Source organism: Tachypleus tridentatus, chromosome 12 (genome assembly GCF_004210375.1).
Source record: "Tachypleus tridentatus isolate NWPU-2018 chromosome 12, ASM421037v1, whole genome shotgun sequence".
Lineage (NCBI taxonomy): Eukaryota > Metazoa > Arthropoda > Merostomata > Xiphosura > Limulidae > Tachypleus > Tachypleus tridentatus.
The window spans coordinates 92,617,524-92,631,195 of record NC_134836.1 but is presented as its reverse complement, the minus strand read 5'-3'; the positions used below and the strand labels follow the sequence as shown (position 1 = coordinate 92,631,195).

Below are 13,672 nucleotides of genomic sequence, written 5' to 3'. Positions count from 1 at the left end.
ACTCAAATGCATTTTTGTCGGAAAAATGTCAGTGTATCATACTTGAGCACGTTTTATGAATCTTTATCGTCATTGATTGATAGATTATAGTCTTGTGTATAATCTATAGTATTGTATAGATTATAGTCAAACTTCTAACTGTGATTTTTTAAATGCGTTTGGACCGGCATGGCCAGGTAGCTAAGGCACTCGACTCGTAATCTGAGGATCGCGGGTTCGAATCTCCGTCACACCAAACGTAATCGCCCTTTCAGACGTTGTGGTGTTATAATGTGGATGTCAATCCTACTATTCGTTAGTAAAAGAGTAGCCCAAGAGTTAGTGGTGAGTGTTAATGACTAGCTGACTTCCCTCTAGTCTTACACTGCTAAAATGGGGAAGGCTAGCGCAGATAGTCCTCGTGTAGCTCTGCGCGAAATTCAAATCAAACCAAATCAATCTTTATGGTCGGCAAACAATGATTTATAAGTATAAGGAATAATTTTATTGACGGTGGAACATATTACATGTTTTGACAGAACGTTGGTCTGAAGTACAGGTTTTTCTTATGATGAAAAAGGTAGACTTGCTGAATCTTTTGACAAACGTATTCCATAACACTCAGAAACAAAATTAGCTTTCATGAATTTTTTTTATATTAGTCAGGACTTTCAAAATCTTATTTTGCAGGTCTCGACTAAGTTTATTTTTATTCATTTTCTAATAAAGAAAGACACAATATGCCATGAATAGCTAGCAGACCTTATTAGAAATTGTAAATAGACAGAAAAAAAGGGTTCCATAGCTATTTCAAAATATCAGACATATCTTTATACCGTAAAGAAATTATAATAACACCCTTATACTCTGTAAATGTTTACCACGTATCTTACGTTCGAAAAAATAAAATAAAATTGGTTCCAAAATGTCCTTTTGAAACATAAAACGTAAGTAGAATATATACATCATTTCAGTCAATGCAAGGAAATGCTAAATATATCTTGATTTCTGCCAATGTAGTTTCCTTTAGTCAAGGCTCACAGGATAAAATAAGTGGTTGAAAATTTTGATCAGTTGTTGTTGGAATATTACAATAACGGATGTCATCCCGTAATAATCAAAATCATTTAATTCAGAGAAGATATTTGATCGTTCCGTTGATCCAGCGTTTGATTAATTAACTAAAATGAGGCAATAATTTGGAACTTTTTCACGAAAATAACAAGTCTTCTGTGGGTTGCTTCTCCCGGAGGCCGTGAAACGTTTTTTTAGGAGTCCGCCAAAATGAGCAGAAACAAAAAATACTGAGTGAATTTTAATTTCAAATGAACAATAAGTCGATCAAAATTCTGGTGAATTAATGAAATGATCAAATAAGTCGAAATCAGATGTTACTGTGTTTTATTACGACGCTGTTTTGCAATTACTATGCTAAAGTAGTAGGGGAGCATTTTAAAATCATCTTTCGAGGCATTTGTTTTGGTTAGGAAACTCAGACTTTTTTATTCACATGAAGAAACTCTCAGATTAAAACGTTTGGTAACCATTGTTCTATATGAACTACCTGTTAAACATTAACTGAAAATGCAGGTATATATATATATATATATCGTTTAAATACTGCTTTATAAAACCAGGTTCACTGCATAAAAAGATGGTGTTTATATAAACTCTCTCGAAGCTCCCGTTAGATAACGTTGTGTGAAGCTTCAAAGAAAATGGTGAAATGTAATATATTTTAAATGGTTAGATCTCGGGAAATAAGTTTGAAAAAAACAACAACAATTTTTTTCTTAATCGACGAATATCTTGAACATCTTGCCACTACAATAGCAAAAGTATTACATGTGAATTAAAGATTTGGCGCCCATTCAGTATACATTTATCGTTTTACGTGTTTTTAGTATTTTCCTTGTCGTAGAATTATAAAAATAAATCCATACTTTTGGGTATAACTGTACTTCTGTTACGGTCCCATTCTGCGATTCTGTTTTTCCCTCAACAATAATCAAGAATAAATACATATAAACTTGTATCTAGTCTTGTCATAAGTTAGATTCATAGCGAACCTGTTTCTTTTCTTGGAGTTTCTGGTTCAGTAAGTAATTAATTTTTTTCACGGACCTTTAGAGTTTTCGGGGCTGTGGTAAAACTGTAATGTGTAACAGGCGGTAGCTGAGGATTGTGTAAGTGGTTATGACATTCAAATGTGCGAACATTTTATTCTATCTTTTCTCTATGTATAATTTATCTGAACTGAGCAGCCGTCTCTCTATTACCTTTGAATTAAATTTATATAAACATTCGGATATATTTAACAGTTTAGTTATTTGACTGCGTTCATTTTGTTTTCCTTATCTCAGTTGCTAGCTTCTTTATATATTTATTGACCTATTGAGTGATTCATAGCGCCTTTGTGTTTTATTCATTTCCTATAATTTACATTAATTTGATTTTTGGCTGCTGATTTTGTTTTGGATTCAGATTGAGTTTGTCCTGCATGGCCAGGTAGTTAAGGTACTTGACTCGTTATGCGAGGGTCGCGGGTTCTAAAACCCGTCAAACCGAACATGCTCACCCTTTCAGCCGTGGGGGCATTATAATGATACGATCAATCCCACTATTCGTTAGTGAAAGAGTAGAACAAGACTTGGTGATGGGTGGTGATGACTAGTTGACTTCCTTCTAGTTTTACACTGCTAAATTAGGGACGGCTAACGCAAATAGACTTCGTGTAGCTTACGCGAAATTCAAAACAAGCAAAACAACCAGATTGAGTTATAAATCTCAGGACTTAAAATCTGACCCGTGGAACTCACCACGCTCCGGAATTGTAGCAGAGAGCACGTTATAAAGGTGAAAGCCAATTGCATTATTCAGTCAAATAAATGTATTACGCGTTTGAGGCTATGAGCTACCTTGAATGGCTGGCCAATATCTCAAACTTAGTGTCAATTACATCTTATTTATTTGTATCTCTGCCCACATCGGGTATCGAAACCAGAGTTTTAGTGTTAGAAGCCCTTAGAATCACTGCTGACGTATTCACAGGGAAATTTATTAACTTAATCTACTAGCTACCGTTTTGACTAATTCAAGTCAATATCTCATTCGATGAGGGAAAAAAATGACATTTTTGCTGTGTCGACATTAAGTTATTCTATCATATTATTTGTAATAGAAGCATTTACTTGTTTTAGGAAACCAGTGTTCACTAGAGACGAGCTACAGAAGAGTTTTAACAAAATATCACTTTCTATTACAAATGCTTTAGATATCTTTACGAAAGTTCAAAGAGTTTTGGGACTCTAATTAAGTTTCTCGAAGGTTAGTTTAATTAACAATTTATATAGAAATATAGTTCCGCATTACTTAAACAACAATTAACCAGAGTCTAACTTGAACTTAATAGGTTCACTGTAAATTATGACATATGATATAAATTTTCAAGCTTATTCTAAACTCTATTGTAATAATTTGAAACTGGGGTTGAAAAACATAAACATTATTTGGTTCCACACTCTAATAACTAAGGCTTCTCTTGTATTCCAATAACTGAAGATGTACTGTCCTCACATTGTCATTCACCAGAAATTGTAATCAAACGCTGAATGACATTTTGTTCCTTAATTAGTTGTGACTCTGGAGATTGTTTTCCTGTAGTCAATTAATATACGACCTCAAATCCTTTTCCAGCTGGTTATTATTATTAAATATTACTATTTTTTTAAATCATTAAATTTAATCTCTACATCCATGATCATCTGGCGACTTTTTCATCAACAATTAAGACTAATCTGTTAGTGATCATTTTATGAATGCTTTCTCCATGTCGCTATTCTCTCAAAACATTAAGTCTTATATTCTAAGGCTCGGTATGGCAAGGTGGTGAAGGCACTCGATTCGTAATCCAAGAGTGGCGGGCTCGAGCCCCCGTCACACCAAACATGCTCGCTCTTTCAGCCGTGGGGGCATTATAATGTGACGGTCAACCCCACTATTCGGTGGTAAAAGAGTAGCCCAAGAGTTGGCGGCAGGTGATGAAGACTAGTTGCCTACCCTCTAGTCTTACACTGCTAAATTAGGGACTTTGCGAGAAATTTACAAACAAACTATGTTCTCATCTGGAGACGTTTCACGTCTTCGTCAGCGACGAATCTGTTAGTGATCATCCTCTAAGTATGTTCTACTATTCTTTGTTTTATATTATATTTTACGTGAACGTGTAATGTGTCAGTACTTAGTGTTCTGGCACGAAACATTTACATCAACTAGTACATGATTGAATCGAGTACAAATTCCATCAGAATTACGATTTACTTTCTTTTTTGTTTTTGTAAGCATACTATATGTGATTATCACACGTTAGATCTGTTTTTTGTAAAAATGATAAATCGTAAGTTCAACAGAATAATCACAGATCTGTTTATTAACAAATTATGTTCTACTTGAAAGGCAGCTGTTCCTCATACAAACAAAATACAGAGCTTTATTTTGTTTTAAGTTTCGCGCAAAGCTACACAAGGGCTATCTGCGCTAGCCGTCATTAATTTAGCAATGTAAGACTTCAGGAAAGACAGCTAGTCATCATTACCTACCGCCAACTCTTGGAATAATTTTTTACCAACGAATAGTGGGATTTACCGTAATATTATAACGCCCCCACTGCTGAAAGGGCGAGTATGTTTGGTGTGACGGGGATTCGAGCCCGCGACTCTCATATTACGAGTCAAGCGCCCTAACCACCCGGCCGTCTCCAGCCGAAATATTTATGTATTACCATTCAAACCAAGGAAATAATGACATTTTAACTTTATTTATTCTACTTTGAAAAACCTCTTTGAATATTTCTTCGTGACAGTTGGTGATCCAAGTGAGGCACTTATGCCCTAAAAAAAATCAATTTTGAATTACAACAGCAAATACTGTTAGCGAGAGTGCCAACTAGTTATTCACTGCTTTCTAATGTTTATAGTCTGAATTTTCTTGTTTGTTTTGTTACAAGGATTTAACTTCGTTAATTGATAAGTTACTTTTCAGTTTGGACCTATAGATTTGGCATAATTCTTTCCATCAGTTTTAATTAATGACATGTTTATTCTACTTGAAACTTGAAACAATATATTTTCAATACGATAAAGTGAAAGTATAAAACTCGCATACTTTATGTGTTTAAGTGCATTCGGTTTAGGGGTTTAAACATTACTACATTTTACCCACCAATCGACTTCATAGAAGCTCATATGATTCTTCTGAGATTATTTAAACACAAGGCAGTTAATTTGCTGTTCTAGAACGTTTCGTCCCTCACTGGTACAGCGGTAAATCTACGGATTTACAACGTTACAATCAGGGATTTAATTCCCCTTGGTGGACTCAGCAGACAGCACAATTCGGCTTTGCTGTAAGAAAACACACACTCTAAAAAGTTTTACGTTCCTTGCGACTGTATTTTATTTTTAGTACAAATATATTCCTTTTAAGGCAGTTATAATGTTATGTAACAAATTAAATTAAAATAAAATAAATTAACTTAAACCTGTTGAATATTTAGAATTCACTAAAAACTGTTAGAGTTTAGCTAATATTATAAAAACTATCGCGAGGCTCTAGTGGCTGGATCAGCTTCAATAGATTTATAAATTACTTTATAATTTGTAACAATAAACTTTACTGTGGATCCTGCGTTCTTACCGCTCTCAGTTTAAAACCCGAGTCGACTTATTACGACTTGCATGCATTATTCAACACTTCTACTTGTCAAACAACTTGAAAGAGCTTTGTTCCTCTCTGGTATAGCGATAAGTCTAGGAACTTAAAACGCTAAAATCAGAGTTCAGTTTCCCTTGGTGGAAAGAGCAAAAAAAGATACACACACGCTTTAATTTTATAATATTATGTTTCTATTAACAACTGATAATAAATAATATTTTATTAAACAAATCGTGCTATCTGTTTTTATTTAAGACTTCAAAAACCACGAAAATATTTTAATTTATAGGACTGAAGAAAATACGTAAATCAGCTGATTTTTTACAAGTGCTTTAATAGTTGCTTTCTAATTCAAAATAATTTTGAAGTTATTTTGACTTTAAAAACAGTTAATCATACAACTTGTGTATTTTCCTTAGGTCGTTGTTCTCCTAATTAGGGTCTGGCATGGCCAGGTGGTTAAGACGCTCGATTTGTAATCTGAGGGTCGCGGGTTCAAATCCCCGTCGCACCAAACATGCTCGCCCCTTCAGTTGAGGGGGCGTTATAATTTCACTGTCAATCCTATCATTTGTTGGTAAGAGAGTAGCCCAAGAGTTGGCGGTGGGTGGTGATGACTAGCTACCTTCCCTCTAGTCTTACAATGCAAAATTAGGGACGGCTAGCGCAGATAGCCCTCGTATAACTTTTCGCAAAATTAAAACCAAGCCAAAACAAACTCCTAATCAGCTTATTTAGGTACCTTTTATTTACTTAACAAGGAACGAAAAATTCCTTTCCAACACACAATGTTCTCTTAAAGTTTGTTTTTCTTCACAACATTATTCAGCAGTTAAGTTCTGACAATGTAATTTTGCATGTACGAGTTAGTGAAATCAATATTAAATCTAGATGTTTGAAACATCTTTAAACGTACAGAAACTTCGTATTTTGGCATGTTTCACAACAACTCCCTCCCATATCAAACTCTTGTTATCGGAACACTTGCCGTAAATCCATAGGTAAGAAATATCAGAGTTAGAATATTCAGTATCTTTACATCTACCTTATTAAGTATCAAAAGTGGGAGTTTTCATTTTGTTATATCAGCCTTATTAACTATCAAAAGGTGAAGTTTTCAGTATTGTTACACTCAACTTACTATCAAAAGTTGAAGTTGGCAGTATTGTTATGTCAACTTTACTAACTATCAAAATCTGGAATTTTCACACTACTGCAAAGTACGTCTTAAATGTTCCTGCATACAAATGCTTCAAGATGGTTACAAGGGGTTGTTGAGAATGTTTTGTACATTGATGTACTTCACAGCTGACACCTGTGTCTTGCGAATAGGTAAACATGAAATCCATCACTGAAGCTTGTTCTTATTTCTGATGTGTCATATGTTGGTTAGCGAGTTTAATCTTGCAGAATTTTCCTACAAGTTAGTGACATGTGATAATCTATATTATGAAGTATACGAAATCAGGACTAATGGTGTTAGTGAACATGTCAATAAGAATCTGGACTTTACGTGCTATCCTAGATAAAGAGTAATTAGCGAAATATAGCTTTGATATATTCGCAAGTGATCGAGGGAATGGGTGAGTATCTGAAATACCGGTTATTTCATGACAATAAATGGCTGTACATGAAATATTTATTCTTACTGGAACAAACAAAAACTGATCACGTCAAAGTCATGAAATAGCAGTGTAATAAACTTACAATTTATTGAACTGACAAAACAACTGAACACAAAAAATAATTTCCGTGAAGCTCCTTCTATAGTAATTGTTTGTTTAGCAGTGTAAGAGGGAAGGCAGCTAGTCATCACCAGCCACCGTCAACTCTTGGGCTGCTCTTTTACTAACGAATAGTGGGATTGATCGTCACATTATAACGCCCCACGGCTGAAAGTGGGAGCATGTTTGGTGTGACGGGGACTCGAACATGCTGACCTCGGATGACGAGTCGAGTGCCTTAGCTACTTGGCCATAAATAAATAAAGGCATACTTTTGTAATACAATTGTTATCGAAAATATTTGTTTAATTGATATTCGGTTCTGTTTTTTAACTTCCACATTCTGACTCAAAGAACATGCATATGCTGTCCTTTAACAGTAACATCGTGGTAGAATATTTGGATTGATTGTTTGGAATTAAGCACAAAACTACACAATGGGCTGCTGTGCTTTGTCCACCACAGGTATCGAAACCCAGTTTTTTGCCGTGTTAAATCGCATACATACCGCTATGCCAACTGGGGAGGCGGTAAAAATGTAGTTATATTTGGAAAAATAATAAAAACATTTTGCTGTTAAGTGTCAGTTAATGTCTTAGCAGTTGTAAAATATGAAAGTGGCTTAGCTGTTTCTAATGTTGAATAAAGTAATAATAATTCTTCCAATGAAAAGTATTTCTCAAAAACAAAAATTCACCCCGTGAGAAAGAGAATTACAAAAAGCACTTATATTTGAGTTGAAACACTGTCTTGAGGAAAGTTTAAAGTGTTAAGTTATTATAATTTCTATTGATTTCTTGGAGTGTGTTTTACTCTGCTACGTTTCCTACAGTTCTCTTAACAGAAAAATATGTTCAAAATTTATATTAATATTTGGTAAATTTTCTCATCTTTCGCGACGCAAAAAACGATCGCAATTCGACCAATAATGAAGTGCGGCTAAACCGAAGATTGAAATTACTAAACATTCATAAGTTCAGTTTTTGAGTAGTTTTTGTTCATAAAAAGAGAAATAGCTTTAGCGAGAGACAACCGATGAAAACTCAATAAGCGACTTTACTTTTGCCATTTTCAAATAGTAAACGAAAAACAAAGTAAGAATAGTACCGGGAAAGAGTTAATTTACAAAACATGCTGTTTTGGAAAGTACGTTAATTCTTACATGTTTTATAGAAACGATTTGTTTGTGTTTTCGTAAGTTCCACTATCTTTAAGGTACTGTATAAAAGTATTTCCAATTCCGATAGTGACGTAGCGTTTCCGTCAAAACGGAAGTGCGTTACGGATGTTAGTCAATACGGAATATGTGTGAGCCGCTGTTATCGCTTCTTACACTTTGTTTCTTGACACTGGTTTGATACAGCCATTCACTCACTGCTGAAGTTGTCGCTTTCCTGTCTGGTTTACCGAGATAGTTGTGTCAACAGAAACAACGTGAATTAACATATGGAACATTATATCAGTTCAGTTAATCATCAAATGGCCGAGTTTCCAATAGAAGAAAACGGTGAGGCGAAGAAAAATTCCACTCTTCAAGATGATAACAATCTCTATGACGTTCCAACTGGTATAATTGTCCTACTGTCCATTGGCTACGGGTCAATATCTCTTGTGGCAGTAGTAGGTAACTTCTGTGTACTGTGGATTGTTGCCACAAGCCGCCGTATGCAGACGGTCACCAACTTTTTCATTGCTAATTTAGCCTGCGCTGACATAATTATTGGGCTATTCTCTATTCCCTTCCAGTTTCAGGCCGCTCTTCTTCAGCGCTGGGTCTTGCCTAACTTCATGTGCGCCTTCTGTCCATTTGTCCAGGTCCTGTCGGTTAACGTAAGTATATTCACCCTTACGGCCATCGCTCTTGACCGCTACCGAGCGGTTATGTCCCCGCTTAAAGCTCGTACGTCCAAACTTAGGGCTAAGGTGGCCGTGCTCGGTATCTGGGCTTTTTCTGCTGCTCTTGGAGCCCCTAATGCAGTGGCTCTTCGTGTAAGTATAAAGAACGACCCCGCCACTGGGAACAAGACTAAACCTTTCTGCCAGAATTCTGAAATTCCTCCTCTGGCTTGGAGAACATACAACCATATTCTGGTTTCTCTACAGTACTTCGTGCCTTTGTTTATAATCAGCTACGCTTATTTGCGAATGGGTATCCGACTGAGAGAAAACCAGACTCCAGGAAACGCTCAAGGACCACGGGATGCTAATATTCTTCGAAATAAACAAAAGGTAATATTTCACAAGTCGTAAATCTATTCGTTTAGTTCTTTGCAAAAATAAAAAAGCAACAAAAAAAAAAAGAAATTGTTGTGCCTCTTGAAAATTCAATCACAACCTTACGGTTCCGATTAGATCACAAATTCAGAGATCTCTTAATTTACCGAAATTCTGTAAACTACAGGTATATATCAAAACTGAATATCAATATCGTTGTACAAAAAAAAAAAAATCACCTTTCTAGAACATATGTCGCTAATCTCAATAACTTTAAGTGTATAACCATTTTATTTACTCTTATTATTATACCATGTTTTGAAGTGTAAGAGGTTTATATCAGTTCCAGTTCGTTTTGAGGAAATTCAAGCGAAAACACTCTCCCAGCAACTCATGTATCAAATATATTTCAAAAACTATGTGACTGTTTTGTACGTCAAAATTATAATTGAAATAATATTGTCTGACTTTGAAGCCATCTAATAAAATACTACACGGTTATATATTTGTGAATCTAACTGAATATCTACCTTATATAATGTTTGTTTGTTTGAAGTGAAGAAAATGTTTTGATTTACATATATAAAACGTATTTGATAGACCAATAAGAAAACAAGACAATGAATATATCGACTGCCTCCTTTTAGTCAGTGGTAAGTGCACAGACTTTCAATATTAAAATCCGGGTTGGACAGAGCTCAAATATTCTATTGTTTTACAAAGTCCTAAAACAACAACGATGTTATCAGCTGTTTTGATTGCAATTTAAGTCTGAGTAAATTATCAATCAGAATCTCATTGAAGATTTAATATCATAACAAGTGACTTAAATAATGATTAAAGTGTCTTCTAGTGAGATTTTAAGTCAGATTTAAACATATTAAAAAGCAGTTAGTGTTAAACGAAAAACATTCAATTTTATTCAGTATTTGTTTCTTTCTGAATTTCGCACAAAGCTACACGACGGCTAACTGGGCTAGCTGTCACTGATTTTGCAGTGTAAGACTAAAGGAAAGGCAGCTAGTCATCACCACCCACCGTAAACTTTTGGGTTACTCTTTTATAAACGGATAGTGATATTAGCCAAGACATTATAACGCCCCCACGGCTGAAAGGGCGAGCGTCTTTGGTGCGACAGGGATTCGAACCCGCGATCCTCGGATTACAAGTCGAGTGCCTTAGCCACCTGGCCAGCAGGGGTCTTATTCAGTATTAAACCAGGTAGTTAACAGCAAAATCAATTACTTGCTTCTGTTGTTTAATGGGTAATACGTACATATTAGTTCAAGTTTTATAAGTGAAGAAATTATAATAATACCGATTTAAAATTCTTCTATTGTTTATATTGTGATATTTTCGTGATAAAGCAGATATGACCTAAGTTAAGTTTTTTACAGACTTAAACATGCAAAATGCTTATTGTCTCTTGGTAAAAAAAAAAACGTTTAAAAATAAAATAAATATTTATATAGCTGATTATCCAGTTAATAGGTAAACGAATTTTGCATTTCGGATCGCCATTGGCCTATTGTGAGACATATGATTATTTATAAGTAATATCTATTGTTATCTGATTTAACAAATACTAAATATATACATGTATAAATAAACACATTCATATAGGTAGAACTATGTTAGTTTTTTAACTTGATTAATCTCAGAAAATGCATATTGTACCTAATATTGTGTAGGCAGCTTGGTAGTCAACGATTTTCAGACTAACGTGAGGTATGCGCGTACATAAAAAAAAAAACATATTCAGTTAAATTCCTATTTATTGCATATATAATGTGTTTCTTTTCTTTTTTTGTAAAATAACTGACTAATCTAACGGATTTCTGAATTTCCAATTACGTATAAAATACGAATAACATTTTTAAATAATATTTTGAAATTGTAGCTAAATACCTCGCTGTGCTCGTTGTTATAATATATAAATTGTATTCAGAAGATGGATTGAAATTGAGATGTTATAGGTAAGTCAGAACGGACTGAAGAGGTGATGATCTACTACAAGAAGCTACACTTGGATTAAAGAAAAACGAAACTGTACTCTCAAGGCTTCAATAGGTTGATGAAGTCAGGTTCACAGAGAAAATTTACGTGTTCGAGTGCTTCATACAGCAGTTGATCTTGGGTTATAGTTTCAGCTCTTAGGATTGCGTCTTGTATTTGAAATGAGGTAGAACACAAAAAGACTCAGATTATAAAACTTTATTTCTCAGACTTGAATGAAAATAATACATATGTAGAAATTTTGTTTGTTTGTTTTGGAATTTCGCACAAAGCTACTCGAGGGCTATCTGTGCTAGCCGTCCCTAATTTAGCAGTGTAAGACTAGAAGGAAGGCAGCTAGTCATCACCACCCACCGCCATCTCTTGGGCTACTCTTTTACCAATGAATAATGGGATTGACCGTCACATTATAACGCCCCCACGGCTGGGAGGGCGAGCATGTTTGGCGCGACGGGGATGCGAACCCGCGACCCTCAGATTACGTGTCGCACGCCTTAACACGCTTGGCCATGCCGGGCTATATGTACAAATACAAAAGTTTATGTGAGTGTGAGAGTACATATATAAATATACAATAAATGGGTTGGATATTTGTGTTGTGGATGCGACTTACTTTTCATATTCTCCCATAAAATTACATTTAATTATGTGCATGTATAGATATATTTACATACATACGTATGCATATAGTGTGTTTGAAATCCTATGAAACACTCAGGACTTTAAGAAATGACCCGGCATGGCCAGGTAGTTAAAGCACTCGATTCGTACACTAAAAACTAGCTGTTGAAATAATTGTGATAAGACTTTAACGTATCTTGAAAGACTTAAAATATTATTTTTGCTATTTCGTCTGGCAAAAATGAAATATTACAAATAGAGTGTTCTAAGGTCCATCTCAAAGGCACACTATCTTTAATAATCACTTGACCCCCTCGTGACTACTTTTAATCAACTGCAAGAATGATTGTCAAAGTTATAAATGTATCTCAGGACGGCTGGTATGGGTTAACATACCAGGTTAACAAGAAAAAAAAAAAGATGACCTAAGAAGGTCGAAACCCTGTTCTCTGCTTTATTAGTAAAAGTGTTAATATCCACCCGTACCAGCTGTCCTGAGGTTCATTGTCTCTTTTATTTCATCAGTTTCACTATGTATTAACGTATCCCTTGTGTCTACTGTGATGCTTTATCATCATAAGTGTGGTTGTAAAAATATAACCTCGCTACGTATTGTGGTTAAATTTTTATATATCCCAGGGATACTTTTCTAATTACATAATTTCAAATTACAATATATATATATTCTAATATTTTATTTACGTGGTTGTCAGTTGAAGTAACCAAATATTCGAAATGTTATCCTCTACACTGATTTTCCAGCTAATGTATTGTTTTAAATAGTTTTGCGTTTAACATATAAATACTTTCACTCATATATTGACAAGTGATATTTAGTAATATTTTACCAAAGTCACGATTGACTTATATATTAACATGTATTGAAATTTATTTTAAAATGTTATGTTTGAATTTTGAAACATTTTTCGTTGCATACAAGTAACTTCGCTCAATTTTCTAGTGTATTACTTTAATTTTGATAGAGGCAAGTTCCATGTTGTATGCTTCATGATTGATTAAACTTCACTGAATGCCAGAACATTATTTTGATAGTTTCATTTGTCGTGTTAGTTAAAGGAAAGATGTACACTCAGAAATTGGCGATCTGTTTGTACCGAACAGCATGCATTATCAGCATTTTGCTCGACTCGAATAAAAATTTATTCTCCAATTGGTTTTGCCCCCTAGCGACTCAGTGAAAAGTCTTGGGGCTTATGACGCTAAAAAAACAACTGGTTTCGTAATGGGTAGAGCACAGATAGATCATTGTGTAGCTTTGTGCTTAAAAACACAAAGACATTAACCAAAAATTAATTAGTTTCTGACTAAAACCCTTATTTGACTCTTACTTTAAATAGAAGATTTCATATTTGGCTGTACTTGTTTGTTCAACCTTTACATAATCA

General features: G+C 34.6%; 1 protein-coding gene across 1 annotated transcript; it reads left to right on the top strand.

Moving 5' to 3' along the window:
* Nucleotides 1-8,760: 8,760 nt before the first annotated feature.
* Nucleotides 8,761-13,305, top strand: LOC143233999 (RYamide receptor-like). The gene is made up of 2 exons (XM_076470982.1): nucleotides 8,761-9,644; nucleotides 11,606-13,305. The coding sequence occupies exons 1-2, from the start codon at nucleotides 8,862-8,864 to the stop codon at nucleotides 11,630-11,632; spliced, it is 810 nt and encodes a 269-aa protein (XP_076327097.1). The 5' UTR covers nucleotides 8,761-8,861; the 3' UTR covers nucleotides 11,633-13,305.
* The last annotated feature ends 367 nt before the right edge of the window (nucleotides 13,306-13,672 follow it).

Bases quoted from the DNA above. Each gene is read 5' to 3' on its own strand.
- LOC143233999 (XM_076470982.1), top strand. From the start codon at position 8,862: ATGGAACATTATATCAGTTCAGTTAATCATCAAATGGCCGAGTTTCCA. The intron at 9,645-11,605 runs GTAATATTTCAC...GAGATGTTATAG, and splicing joins TTCTTCGAAATAAACAAAAG to GTAAGTCAGAACGGACTGAA.